General features: G+C 32.4%; 1 protein-coding gene across 2 annotated transcripts in view; it reads left to right on the top strand.

The window, feature by feature from the left end:
- The window catches only part of LOC128992720 (probable multidrug resistance-associated protein lethal(2)03659), a 55,712-nt gene that overhangs the window by 5,080 nt on the left and 35,859 nt on the right, over positions 1–14,773 (top strand). Inside the window, exons 2-9 of one of the 2 annotated variants that reach the window (XM_054416441.1) lie at positions 2,224–2,321; positions 4,232–4,342; positions 8,041–8,175; positions 9,588–9,798; positions 10,361–10,583; positions 12,121–12,277; positions 12,902–13,040; positions 14,349–14,459. In XM_054416441.1, the coding sequence (XP_054272416.1) occupies positions 2,239–2,321; positions 4,232–4,342; positions 8,041–8,175; positions 9,588–9,798; positions 10,361–10,583; positions 12,121–12,277; positions 12,902–13,040; positions 14,349–14,459 (1,170 nt within the window). In that variant the 5' untranslated portion in view covers positions 2,224–2,238. The remainder of the gene's footprint in view (positions 1–2,223; positions 2,322–4,231; positions 4,343–8,040; positions 8,176–9,587; positions 9,799–10,360; positions 10,584–12,120; positions 12,278–12,901; positions 13,041–14,348; positions 14,460–14,773) is intronic. The other variant, XM_054416442.1, reaches the window with a different exon arrangement.

Genomic DNA, 14,773 nt, shown 5'->3' on the forward strand with positions numbered 1-14,773 from the left:
CGCAGGAAGCCCCATTTCTTACATGTAATTCTATGTGATAATACCATCCACAAAGGGTACCTGAAGTAGGGCTGAATGTATAAAACAATTCTGTAGCCTAAGATGTGAAAGCTTAGAATTATAGATATACTAACTCCCATGTTTAATCTATGGTAGAAACTAAAAAATACAAATTTTATAGGTTGATTGCATCTGACCTGTTACCTTCATATTTTATGTATTAACTTACTATAATTGACATAACCAATGCATGTAAACTATGTAAATCTGGTTGAATAAATTACTTATGACTTCAGGGTACATAAATGTATTATATTATATATTGGAGCAAATATTTTGTCTGGTGCTAAGTACAATCATTTTAAATTAGGCTTAAGTCTTTGCTAACACATTTTGTAATCTAGTTTTGATCAAATACAATTGTTGACCTCTATTATGTAAAAACATAATAAAATGAAGCAAACATTTGAGTACAAGTTTATATTGCTGGTACAAGTCCTTTGTTTTTCATTCTTTGTGATGTAGATTTAAAGATTTGGATACTTTGCGCAAGTCATATAGCATTTTAATATCACAATAAATGACAAGAGAATATATTATTGAAAAACCTCCTTTTACCGGTAATTGTTTGAAAAATGCCAATCTTTTGGATTATTCTTTCTGATAGGAATTGCAAATTGCAAAATAACTCCGGCCAGCTGGTCACAGCCTTAGCCTTTGTAGGCTCATGTTCCCAACATTCCGCCACTGCCTCCTGTATACATAACTCAGAGGCTAGGCCAAGGTCAAGCTTATATCAAAATCACCAAGGTTGTTCTACTTCCTGTTCCTTTCGCTGATCGATAATGCCAATGTCTATTGTGAATTTTGATATGCAAATTTCAAACACTTTTGTAGAATTTTTCTAAATTGAAGACATTGGAATAGATAGTTATCAAATGTATTGAGCAAGTTGGTTTTTGTCATCTGACATAGCCTATATTTATTGGTGGTTAATTAGTAAAAGTAGAAATCTTTAGTTATATTTTATGGCATCTCCTTTTCTCTGATAATTTTATTTTTCTCTATAACAACAAATAATTGTTGAAAATTTTTTTGTTTAACTTTTTTATAGGGCTGCTTTATTGATAATGTTGGAATTGACAATTTTGTATGTCTTGAACAAGTTTTTGAAATTACATTTTTATTAGTAGTTTGTTCCTAAGTATAGCCTATTGTTTATCGGCGGTTTTCAGTGGAACTATAAAAATATTCTAGAATAATTGTTTTCTGAGATGAAAGTATTTCTATTACATTTAAAAACAATATAATTGGTTGCAAGTCTACTTTTTGTTTGAAGCTTTGCTATCTAATTTGCTATAAGGAAATATGTTTATAAAAAAATAATCAAAGTTCTTAATAGCTTTTGCTTCAATTTGGCATATAAAGTATTTAAGTAATAGAGTATAGGCTATGACTTGTGTGGTTAATTCTCAAATCTAGACAACAATAATATGCATGAATAGTAATCTCAGGTAAATGGACTGCTTTGCATCAACTTTTTTTGCTCATGATTAATATAAAAATATGACATTTTTTCCTAAATGGTTAATAATAAGCAGGCTAAACCCAAAACCACTTTACAATGTTTTCATTTTTTCTCCTCCAACTGTTATAATGAGAAAATTGAGAAAAAAAGTTGGTAAGGTTAGTTTGAAATTAATTAAATTATAATAAGTTAAGAAGTTTTACAAACTAAGTTAAAAAGAGCTGTGACATATATGTCTATTTGTATATTTGTATTTGTATATTATTGGATCATAGTTAAACAAAACGGTTTGTCTGAAAAAATATGCATTGAATTATAAATCTTATTTTGTCCTAAAAGATGTTTCGAAAATACAGCAAGCATAATAGTTTAAGGTAACGGTACTACTTTACAAGTCTGTTACAGTTTTCTGTAAGCACCTATTCTAAGAGATGATATCGTAAGTGGTTATAGATAGTTTCTCATGTTTATACCTTTAGTCACATTTTAAGATAGTCCTGTTTTCATTTGGTAGTTTACAAATTGCAAACATTCCTAAGATGACACAAACGATTACCAAGCCTTATTGTGATATTGTAAAAAGCCATTTTAGTTATTAACCCACACATCACCAAGTAATAAACTTAAAACAAAATCCTCATGTTAGAAAAATCACTTCTGCTTGGGAGGAAGTCTGTAGCACAATATTTTTTTAGTTTCAGGATTGAACAATGGAAGCTGGAGAAAAACAAGTCAGCAAACTGGCACCGAACCCTCAGTTATTAGCCAATGTACTGTCCAGGGCTACAGTCAGGTATTTGCATTTTGCAACATGTTTTTCTACATCATTTGAATTTAAAGTTTTTTCATGGTAATGGTCAAACAACGGTATTTTTACTATACCATTGAGTTGTCTATACACTATACACTATACACTATATACTATACTATACACAAGAGTTGTCACACAATGCTATTAGTTGTTACCAATTTTGGCAACATTGTTCGAGCCGCTGACACTTGGATCGTGGAAGTCTGTCAGTAGTGCAGTGTGCCTCAGAGGACCTTTTAATAATTTAGTATTACAAATTTATTATAAAACAACAAAACAACTAGAAACAAACAAATGAATTTCATTAACAAAAAAGACATTTTACAACCTACAATGAAAGCAATATAATAAAAAAACAACCAAACTGCCTTACCGACAATCCCAAGATGGAATAGTTTGGGCCTCTGACGCTACTCTGTAACAGCGCTGTTCAAGTCACGATAACCTCCATTGGGGGGCTACTCTAGTACGTGTATACTTAATGACTATACCTACCTTTTGTTGGATAGAATCAATAATTGATTGCCCATGACAAATTATATCTGAGTTTAAAATCGATCCCACTTTGGATCCAGCAACGTTCGATTGCTTAGTCAGCATTTTTGCTGCCGTGGAGGTATTCAAGTGTTTTAACTGTTTACAGCCATTCCATCTGTTTCCCAGCTTTACCTTTTATTCATGCATGGGCGGCTAAGTGAATAATATAGTGCTTGCCTAGTTAAAAGTAAAAATCTTTTCCATGGTTTGAAACTGGACCCAGCCGTCCTTGGTCATTGGACTGTTGATAAGAGATCATGGCTCATGGCTAACCAACCAGCTGATCTTAGTCAGTAACACAGCTGTTATCTCATTCATTCAACACTCTTCTTTTGTTTTAGATTATAAAGTGTATTGGTGTTTTAAAAATCTACTCAAAATTATGTAGCCTACTTATGTAAATTCTGTGTAGCATTATTAAAAAAAAAATGTTGACATTTGACTATTAACACTGACATAACATTACCATTCATAACATTTTATAACATTTATAACATTTTGACTTATAGTTGGAATTCACATCAATATTAGATTAAATTCTATGTAAATTGGTAAAAGCTTTAAAAAACGTTAAATCAGATAGCTACTTTCAACACTCTTTTTATTTACAATATTGAACTCACAACAATAAGCATTTTAATCATAACTGAATCTTTAGCAATGAAACATCAAGTACAAAGAGAATAAAATATATATCAGCTGATTAAAATTATTACACTAGCTGTATATAATAATCTGACAACTTCTGACATCAGAGTATACTATAAATTATGCTGTTTGTATCCCATCAACAAAGTCATGAAACAATCTCTGAACATTATTTATCAAGGATTGGAGCTTGTTTATTTATAACTAGCTGGCCCGACAGACGTTGTCCTGTCCTTATGTGGTTTTATTTCAAATGCTCGTTCACAGGCTCAATAACGTCCTGATTGAAGTTCGTTCCCTACGCTCACACACCTTTCGGCTGCAAATTAGCTGTTGTCATAAATTTCAAAAAATAATAGTGCTGCACCCTGTTGGTAAACCTATTAACTTTTTAATGCTATTTAACATCACAGAATCAAATTGTTTGTTGAACCAGCTGTTTCTTTATTTCCATTTAAATATGAGTAGGTACTCATAAGGATAACATGGGAAACTCCAGAGCCACTGGGGCAGAGTCCTTTTAACAGATCTGCACCAAACTTCACACAAACCATCCATGTATAACACTTAATAATGCCTGAAAGTTTCATTGCAATCTGTCGAGCGGTGTCGGAGTCCATACACACAGACAAACATACATTGGATTTTATACACTTTTAACAACTTTTTATTTTTTAATATACACTATAATTTGATTTTACCCTCAGCTGGGCGATCTCCGTGTTCAGGAAAGGATCCAAGAAAGAGTTACAAGTAGAAGATCTATACGCTCCTCTCGAGGAACATAGATCAGGCAAACTAGGAGACAAACTTGGCAGGTACGGTATGTTGTATTGTAACTGTACTCACACTGACAGTTGATAAGCTAATACCATTGACAGTACACCTGGAAGCATTAAGTGCCATGGACTGAAGAAGCGAATTTAGTCAGGTTTAAACGAGAGATCCAAGTAAAACCAACCAGAAAAACTGCTAGAATATAGGTTCTTTGAAAATAGGTAGAAAATAGGTTCTTTGACCTATTTCAATTGGATTCTAGCTCTCTGAATAATTCTTTTGGGACAAACCTTATTCAGCTAGGCCTAATCAAACATTTTTATATAAATATGTTTTTCTATAAAAAGGTGTACTGTACTCGTTTTTTCCGAGGAGTGATCATGTCTAACACATGTTGCAAAAAAGTTTTTCCAGCATGGAGAACAGAGAAGCATGGAGTAAAACTTTGAGAGCGCCCTGCGCCCTTAAGCCTTATTGCAAACCTACAAATTGAGACAAATCTTTTTATACCTCAAATGTTGAAATTGGTCCACAAATAAAATCGGCTTCACGCATCACGTGTCTCACGAGAGGTGTCTCAAATTGATTACGAAAAAACTGCTTAACATACAAGGGCACTAGCCTAATGGTCCCATTTCAGACTGGGACGGGTGGCGTCGTCCTGTAATCCAGCTACTGGGAGGTCACGAATTGTGGATATTTATAGGGATGCACTGTGGATGCGATGCTCCCTGGTGTGGATTAACGTCCGCACTAGTGAGTACTACGACTATCCGCAGTATTATCCTGAATAATTAGACCAATTCGTAAATTACAAGGAAAAATGTGGTTCGGATTCCACTATAAACTGTAGGTCCCTTAGTTGCCATTAGCTGTATGGGCTATTAATTAACAGCTGTGTCTAAGGAACATGTCGGCCTTAGTCACTAACAAGACTACAAGATCGCGCCACTCATCCTACACTCATCCTTCACTCATATTTGGGTTAAAATACGCACATAGTGGCGTCCCCATCTTAAATAATTGAATTGAATTGAATTGAAAATAATTTTTAGTGTTAAACCCAAATAACATGCATTTGATATAGGAACATTAGGTTTTTTGTTATTTACACAAAAACTAAAAGAGATACGAAGTAAGTGTAAATTACAAAGTTGTTCAGAATTAAAAGACCTAAAAATGATGTGCCTTTTGACATATGTTTCTATTTGAAAATTATGAACAATGGACATTCGCAAATTTTCAAAAATAATTTTTTTTAAATTTTTGTCATTTCAAAAAAGAAAAACCTTTACTATAAAGCTAATTTCATAACGAGTAAAACGAGTAAGAGCATTCAAACGGAGAAGGGCTAAATGCATTGGTCTATGAAACACAGAGTATTAAAAAAATATAGATTTTTTTTTTTTTAACTGCCGCTGTGAAAGCCTTCTGTCCAATACGCTTTTTAAATTTCAGAATTTGTGCTGAATTCTGTTGTCAAACATCTGAAATTTTTCAAGTTTACAATTAGTACACATCAAATCAGATGTTCATGATACAAAATTTTGTTTAAACATCCATACAAAAATGGGGTTATCATTACAGTTGGTGATGTTTTAATGTAATTTTTATAAAATGTAAAGAAGAAAATGACTAAGGTAGATTTTGTGTTTTCATAGTATGTTTTATTAGTATTTGTAATTTTTCTAAGATGCCACGAAGAGATCGTGCGCACAATGCAAATAATAAGGGAGTGAAAATTTAAAAACGTACGTTTTCAGGAAAAGCACTTTGAAAATTTTTTTCCCCTTTTTTCAAAACTTTTATTATTATTTTTATTTCATTAACATTTGAAGTTTCATAAAATGTCCATGGTAACGCAATATCTTTGGTAGTTTTTTTTTTTAAAAAAGAGCATCTTTAGTGGAAAAACACAAAATCCTGTCACGACCATAACAGACGTTTAAATGAATATTAAAAATAGTTAATATTATTTGTATAACTATGTTTTGCTATAAACTAATTTACTTTTATGACCATTATACAATAAAAAGGTCACTGAGCTTTTGGTATATTTGGTCTTTCTAAAAAAAAATAAAAAACTCAAAAAATTGAAAAAAAGCCAATAAAATCTTTTTAAGTTTGTATAACTCCGAAAAAACTTACCTGAGACCCGAAAAATCGTTATGTTTGTTTAGAGGTGTGCTTCTTTTGTGTATAAAACATTGAAATATGACGATATTTTAATTTTTGAAATATTTATGATAGAAATCATAAACGTGATGGTCAGGGACAACCGGTACGGTCGTGAATTTTCTGAAATAATCTAAATCTTTCCAAACAATCCTTCAATTATACTGTTAGTTATAATAAAAATATGTGTTTCAATTGAACTAAACTGTTCAAATTACAATTATATTAAAGTTATTGTCACGACCAAACACACTATAATCCATAAGGCTGGATTGGTCGTGAAAAAACCCGCGATGGTCGTGAAACTTTGGTCGTGAAATTACGTGTTATTTGGCTCTGTTCTTGTGGTAGCCCTGCACCTCATGTTCGAGGATACAAAGTGGACTTCTAGGTTAGTCTAGCAATTGAAATATCTTATAAACAAAAATTAACACCATGTCTACTTCATCGAATGACTACGTACGGTCATGGACACACCAAAATTACAAAAAACACAATCTTTCCTTTATTAATCTTGTAATTCCTCCTTTCAACTCGAAACGACCGGCACTACAATCCTGACGTACACCCCTAACTAGTCTCTTAAACCAACTGACTCCATCGACGCCAGGCTTGCCACTGTCGTGCTCCAAAGTTGAAAATTTTTCCCAAATGGTCGTGACGCCAAATCGAGGGACAGACTTATTTTGTCATGGTAGTCAGTTTGCAATGACAATAAAATTATAATATGCTCATTTTTTGTAAGTTTAATAACCACTGATGACATAAAAATATGGTTTTATATATTTCGGCATGAATAATTAGTCTAAAAACAGCGTGAAAGTTGGAAAATGTACCCTAGGGACACGTTATGGTCGTGAATTTCGAGACTTTAAAAATACGAAAAAAATACCAAGAACCTATTTAAAACCAAATAAATGTGTGTAACATGTTGCCCCCGTCCCAAAAAATATTAAAACACATAATAATAAACTATAAATCCAGTATCTACGAAGTAAAAGGCCAGGGACATGAAAACGTACGTTTTTAAATTTTCACTCAGGGATATGATGAAAAATAATCGTTTTCACCCTTATCATATATAGTTGATCATCTATCATAGATTTTGAAGTCACAAAGTGACACTGGCTGCTAGAAATATACTACAAAAAAAAACTTAAACCAAATAGCAAAATTCCATGTTTTGGTGTTAAAACAGAGAAAAATTCAATTTCAACCCCATAAAACCTTGTTCCCATAGTCAAATCAAGCTGGTTTACCAACTTGCTTGAGTACATGTAGATTTATAATATTTATTCAAAATTGGATGATTTTTTACTTGAATTATCCGACATATGATGTATTTGAACAGATTGTATTTTGGCCTCTCTTTGTACATCAAAATTAAAAAGGAAATCCTATTTGTCTGGTCATGAGATCTATGGAAATAGACTATTTCCTTTTATAAGAATCAAGAATTCACTAAAACTGAAAATAACCTTTAAGATTATGTAAGATGATTGTAGTTTTACACTGTAAGCCATTTAAAACTATACTTTTACGATTTGTCCTTTATTGTTTACAGATCATGGCAAAGAGAACTTGATAAGTCGAGGCACAAAAGTAAAAAACCCAGCTTGGTCAGAGCTTTGATTAGAACATTCGGACCGAGAATGTTGCTTTTTGGGTTAATCATGTTGATAGGGGATGTTTTTTTGAGGTAAGGACGTTAAGGTTAGGTTCATTAATCTAATTAATTTTACTACTTTACTGATTTGCAAGTTAATATAATAAATAATATCCCCGCCACAGCAAGCCTGCAGACTAAGTGAATTTCCATTTACTTGATTCGATTTTCATTTATCTATTTAAGTAACATTAGGATTAACGAGTACCTAGGTTTTTTGTTACAGGGAGGATAAAACGTTTTTTTTAATATTAATAGCTCAGTATAAAATAAATAAATTTGCCAAGTTTTATCAAAATATATCCAATTTCCATAAACAAGCAAATTGCAACAGTTTACTTTATTCTCAATAAGAATAACATGGGAATTTTGAATTTAGAAATTTTGGTATTTTCTCTATAACCATTAAGAGCATGAAAACACTTAAATATACTATATTATTTGTTTTTTAAGCTCGACAAAATAGTTTGGAAAGAAATTGCAAAATGTTAGCAACAAAATATAAGCAACATATTTTATTTCATTTTAGTTTTTAACTACTTTACAATTGAGTGATTATCTTATCTTTAGTTATCCAAACTTCCATTTTATCCTACCTACAGAGAAATCTCAAAGAAATATGTTTTAAAACAGATGTATATATTTTATTGATTTCGTGACTTTTATATTAGTTTAAGGTACAAAATTTAAAGCAAGAGCCTTGAAAAGTGCCTTAAAACTTCTACGAGTGTCGTTAAGACTATTTACGCAAGTTGCGTACACTACTTTACCTATGACCGCTTTTTAATTACCCGCTTTTTAATTACCCGCTTTTTAATTACCCGCTTTTTAATTACCGTACTAACAATCATTACTTATAACTTCTAAGAGAGGTTATGTTTTCATTTATATCCTCTCATTGCCACTGACAGTGATGCTACAACTCATTTAACCACCCACTAATTATTGCACCGATCATTAACAATTAAATTGATAAACAGCTGATTAGTTGAAGTTTGAAGCATTACAATTTTACTTCTCTCCTCTCAATCCTCGAACCTCATTAGTCCGTTACTCGTGTTGTTAAGTAAAACAATGCTGTTAAGTAATTTTAAACAATGCTAATTAAGTGAATCTTTTCAATTCTAATAAGTAAACTGAAACAGCTTAAACACATAAGAATTTTTTTTTTACCTGTTATCAGGCCTTTTTGCTTATCCGCCTTGCAGGAATTAATTAAGATTTCTTGGCCACTTCTCAATTATTGAGACTACTATGCATACATTTTTGCAAAATTTTTTTTAAAGGGAGGTTTATGAATAATATAGCCTATAAAATGCTGTTCCATTGCATTTTGCCTCAAACAGTCTGTTATGGGTATTTTAAGTCAAATATTTTGATTACTTTCCTCTAGGTTTAAATTTACGTACTATTTTTCAACAATGATATCTGTTCTTGCTTGTCAGGATAGCTCAGCCACTGTTACTGGCTCGTATGCTACAACACTTCTCCCCCGGAGGCCATGAAACCACCAGTCGTGAAGCTGCGTGTTGGTACGCGCTAGGAGTCGTCGTCTGCACAGCCAGTAGTGTCTTCATCACCAATCCCCTCTGGCTCGGGTTGTTGCACCTGGCGATGAAAATGAGAGTGGCTTGCTGCTCAATTGTCTATAGGAAGGTAGGTTAATTAATTCTATAAGTCTTAGAATTACATGATTAGTATAAAATAAGCTTTATGTTTTAAGTCCATAGGTTAACACACATGAGTCAATGTTGCAACAACTGGTACCAACCATAAACACATGAATAATGATATTGATGGCAATAAAGGATGATTCGATTTGAATCTGTTACATATAAAATCACCCCATAATATCCTAGCAAATGTATATATGAACTTACAATGCTTTAAAAAGGCTTGAAAAATATATTTTAGGATAGGTTTATTGGATCGGTTAGAACTTGACTTTTCAAGTGTTATTAGAACTTTGCACAGTTGTAACCTCAAGGATCGCTGTTCCTGCTCCGCTAGATACCATGGATTTGTAGTATTGTTGGGCAACTGAAGATACAAATTGAAATATTAAGTCATAATATCTAAGGTGAACAAATAAAGAAACGTTCCATTATTTTAAACCTTCAGGTCATAGATGTAAACTTAAAACGTTTTCAGCTAGTAATTTGTTAAATTCAAATGTGATATGCTTGAAAAAAAAAAACATTTTTCCATTCCATTACAGAGCCTGCGGCTCAGCAAGATGTCACTGGGAAAGACGACAGTGGGACAGGTGGTAAACCTGATGACCAACGATGTTAACCGGTTTGACATGGGAATCATTTTTGTTCACTACTTGTGGATCGGACCTCTCACCACATTGGTAGTGATGTACTTCTTGTGGATAGAGATCGGAGTGGCTGCACTGGTCGGGGTGGGAGCACTGCTTGTGTCAATTCCAGCGCAAAGTAAGTTTGGCAACTATTAACAGTGAAAGCAGTTGAACAGGCCAACAAATATTACTCAGTGTATGAAGTAATCAAAAATATATTCATGAAAAACAATAAATCACCTCATTTCTCTTATAGAATTAGGATATTCATTTCCAGTATTCATAGGGTTAATTTGTTAATTATATACAGACTGTCCCAAAAGTCCCGGACCGGTTTAATATTTTCTAAACGACACCAGATAAGTCAATAAGATTTGGTACACAACACTACACCTAAAAATCTACTTTTTTAAGGAAATATCAATTTTCTGTCATATCATGGGGACGTCCCGCAAGGAGTCAGAAGGAAATCTTAAATAGAAGCATAGGTTGACATGTACATCAAATTAAAGGTCTTTACTAGCAGAATATTATGCCGCAAATTTGAACTCAAACGGACAACCGAGCCAAGAATGACAGTGGTTCAAAGATTCATTTAATTTGCATTGCTATTATACGCTTACTCCTCAGGGGGCACAGCCCTAAGAATCGGAAGAAAATTTTTAACGTAAGCATAGGTCGATATGCACATCAAATTAAAGGTCTTCACTAGTAGATTACAATGCCGTAAATTCAAGCTCAAAAGAACGCCTGAGTAAAAAATGGCAGTCGTTCAAAGATTCAAAATGGCTGATTTAAGAAATATTTGAACAGATGCCATTTTTTACTCAGTTATCCGTTTGAGTTCAAATTTGCAGCATTATATTTTGCTAGTAAAGGTCTTTAATTTGATGTACATGTCAACCTATGCTTCTATTTCAGATTTCCTTCTGACTCCTTGCGGGACGACGTCCCCATGATATGACAGAAAATTGATATTTCCTTAAAAAAGTAGATTTTTAGGTGTGGTGTTGGTATACCAAATCTTATTGATTTATCTGTTGTCGTTTGGAAAATATTAAGCCAGTCCGGGACTTTTGGGACAGTCTGTATATATTTTTAGGGTTAGGCTACTGGGGAAAACTTCTTTACGATAATTTGACTTCATACATTATGAATATTTATAGATTAAGTGTTTTAAACATAAGCATTTTGAATCCTTTATTTGATTTTTAATTAGAAATAGAGAAAGGATATGACAATAAATATGCTTTCGATTCCCAAAAAAAATGTACACTTAGTTATGTGTGTAGGGTCGCTAGTCAAGTGCCTAGAATGGTAAATGGAAATAAATATACAGTATAGGTAATTGAAATTCTTCTATCCTATTGCTATTTTCACTTTTACGGGCAGGAGAAAAAGCAGTAATGTCAATAAACAGTATGTGGAAATTCACTAGAATTAGAATTGATATTGGTAGATTCCTGTATCCTTTATGAAGAATAAACTTAATTACAATTCATTATTTTTATTGCAGATTTTGTGCTAGTTATAAATATTTTTGATAGCATAGCTTTAATTTTATTGAAAGTGATATTATTTTGAATTACATCAATTACAACCTTATTTTTTGTCATTTTTTTGTTTTTTTCTTTTTAAAGTTTTTTTTAGTCTGTAGATACTATTTGTTTCAGTGTGGCTTGGAAAGCAGAAGTCAGTTTACCGCTTGAGGACAGCCAAAAGAACGGACGAGAGAATTTGTCTCATGAGTGAAATTATAAATGGAATTTCAGTGATTAAGATGTACACATGGGAAAAACCATTTGAAAAACTTGTGGCTGAAGCTAGAAGGTTTGTCTTAAAGTTGTATCACTAGCTTGTATTTCGTACTGAGTTTTTTTATGTTTTTTTTTTTGTATTTTTAATACAGAAAGCTTAGAGACATCTATATTAACTGTGAACTTGATTAGAGGTTTAAAACAAGATTTTCAAACAACAAAATCATCTAATATTTCTTCTGGGCGTTAAAGTGACACCACATAATTAAATATTTAGTTATCTTTGGGCTAATTCTGTTTACCTAGATTGATTTTTTGGAAAATTGAAAAAAAAATCTAAATAAAAATTCTATTGTCCCAAAGATTGTTATTCACTTATATGTATAAAAAAAAAGAAATATTACGAAAAAAAAACTATGTTGAAAATACACTCAAGCTATACACTATCCTCTATCCTTTAAATTTTGATTTTATGATATTTAAGTTTTTCCGTTGCATTTGTTATCACTGAACTGTATTGCTGTTAACTCTTCAAGTCATCTCTTATATTTCAGCCTTCATGATTAACATCTGAAAACCTTCAACTATAATCATTTATGTGATTTTCACAACTATTGTTCGGATACGTTTATGGTAGATATGTGAGTTTTTAACCAGTTTACAGGTAAACAATGTTTTTTTCAATTTATGATTTTAGACTTGAAATAAAAGAGATAAGAGGAAGCTCTTACATAACAGGAGTAATGTTGTCATTCCTTCTCTTCAACAATAGGCTGGCAATCTTCTGTGCTATAGTCACGTACGTTCTCATGGGAAATCTGATCACAGCTTCCATCGTAAGTTCCAAAATTTACATGTGAACAAAATACTTGATAGGTAGAAATCAGTGTCTGTATTAATTATTAAAATTTAAAAATCACTTAACTTGATCAATATATCTTTGTAAACAATGTCTGATAATTTAACAATGAAGATGGATTTTATGTGAGCTTTGGCTACTAATACTACGTTCACAAAATTTAGGCGGTTTGAGGGAAAGCGATTTCAACCGCTCCGCCTAACTTTAACTTTCAAACAAAAGCTGACAGCTGATCAGCTGATATCGACAATGGTCAATGATTAAACTTTAAAAATTGGTCTGGAAACCCAGAAAATCTTCTCCTAGGACTGTAGTCTAATTTTTACGGTTAAATAATAATTTTTGTTTGTTTGGAGGGGGATTAATCTAATAATTGGAGTTTTGTCTGCTGTTAATTAAATTGAACTGTAATAAAAAATCAAATAGCCCTAGTTTTAAGGTGTTGCTCGTGTTCTCAAATAAATTGATTTATAAATACTTAATACTTTTTACTTTGAAATGGCAACCATACAAATGTAGGTATTTTAGCCAAATATGAATGGAGTTGAGTATAGGATAAGTGGTGCGATCTTGTAGTCTTGTAAGTCACTAATGCCGACATATTCCTTAGACACAGCTGTTAATTACTTACTTACTCCTGTGGCCATTGGAAACCTAGGTGGTTTTTGGCCTCGCCAACCATGTGCCTCCAAGCTCTTCTATCCTCTGCCAGCTCCAAGTCTGCTCCCATTCTTCTCAAGTCCTTCGTCACCTCATCAACCCATCGCATTCTTGGTCTACCTAATGGTCTTCTTCCTTCTGGTATACCTCTGAGTACCATCTTTACCATCTCTCTCTCACTTCTACGGTTAATATGGCCCATCCATCTCAACCTCCTACTCTTAACTATTCTCACAATATCTGGTTCACCATATAATTCTTTTAACTCTCTATTTTTCCTTATCCTCCATGCATTTCCTTCTTTTACTGGTCCAAAAATTCTTCTCAAAATTTTGTTTTCAAAAGTAATAAGGCGCTTCTGGGATTTTTTGGTAAAAGACCAAGTTTCTGACCCGTATAGATTAATTAATAGCTTTAAAATATTTCAATAATAATTTATGTAAAAACATATCCAGTCATTGGACGAGAATGAAGTATTATTAATTTTTTTCATCTATAGTTGAGCTTATGCGTCTAGCTGGTTTGGTACTACTGTATAAGATTAAATATGTCTAGAGTGATTGTAAAAATTCTATTGTTTAATGGGTTCTATGTTCTATCTTGATTAAGTTTTTGTAATGTTTAGGTTTATGTAGTAACCTGTTACTTTACCCTAATTCGCCAAATGATGTCAGATTTTTTCCCACTTTCTATCGGTTTGACTGCAGAAATGGTTGTCAGCATCAAAAGAATTGAGGTGAGTTAATACAAATAACATTTCTATATCTGCAGATTTGACTGATAAATATCACTTACAAATTAATTTTGAAGCAATTATGAAAAAAAAAGATTTTACCCGAGGAAACCCTACAACTATGAAATTTTTATTCTAAAAATCATTCAGTTTCTGTATGCAAACTATGTTCATTTTATTGATTTAATACCTTGTACATTTATAGGAATTGTGTGTTTTATCATCCCGCAGTAAAATTACTGTTTTTGGACTCAGCTGATGTGACCAAGATTTATTTTTTGTGCTTGCATAATTAATTGCTTTGGTTTACAAGAGTG

This window comes from Macrosteles quadrilineatus, unplaced genomic scaffold (genome assembly GCF_028750875.1).
Source record: "Macrosteles quadrilineatus isolate MER2022 unplaced genomic scaffold, UCM_ALF_1.0 Scaffold_4__1_contigs__length_99947679, whole genome shotgun sequence".
NCBI classification, from domain to species: domain Eukaryota; kingdom Metazoa; phylum Arthropoda; class Insecta; order Hemiptera; family Cicadellidae; genus Macrosteles; species Macrosteles quadrilineatus.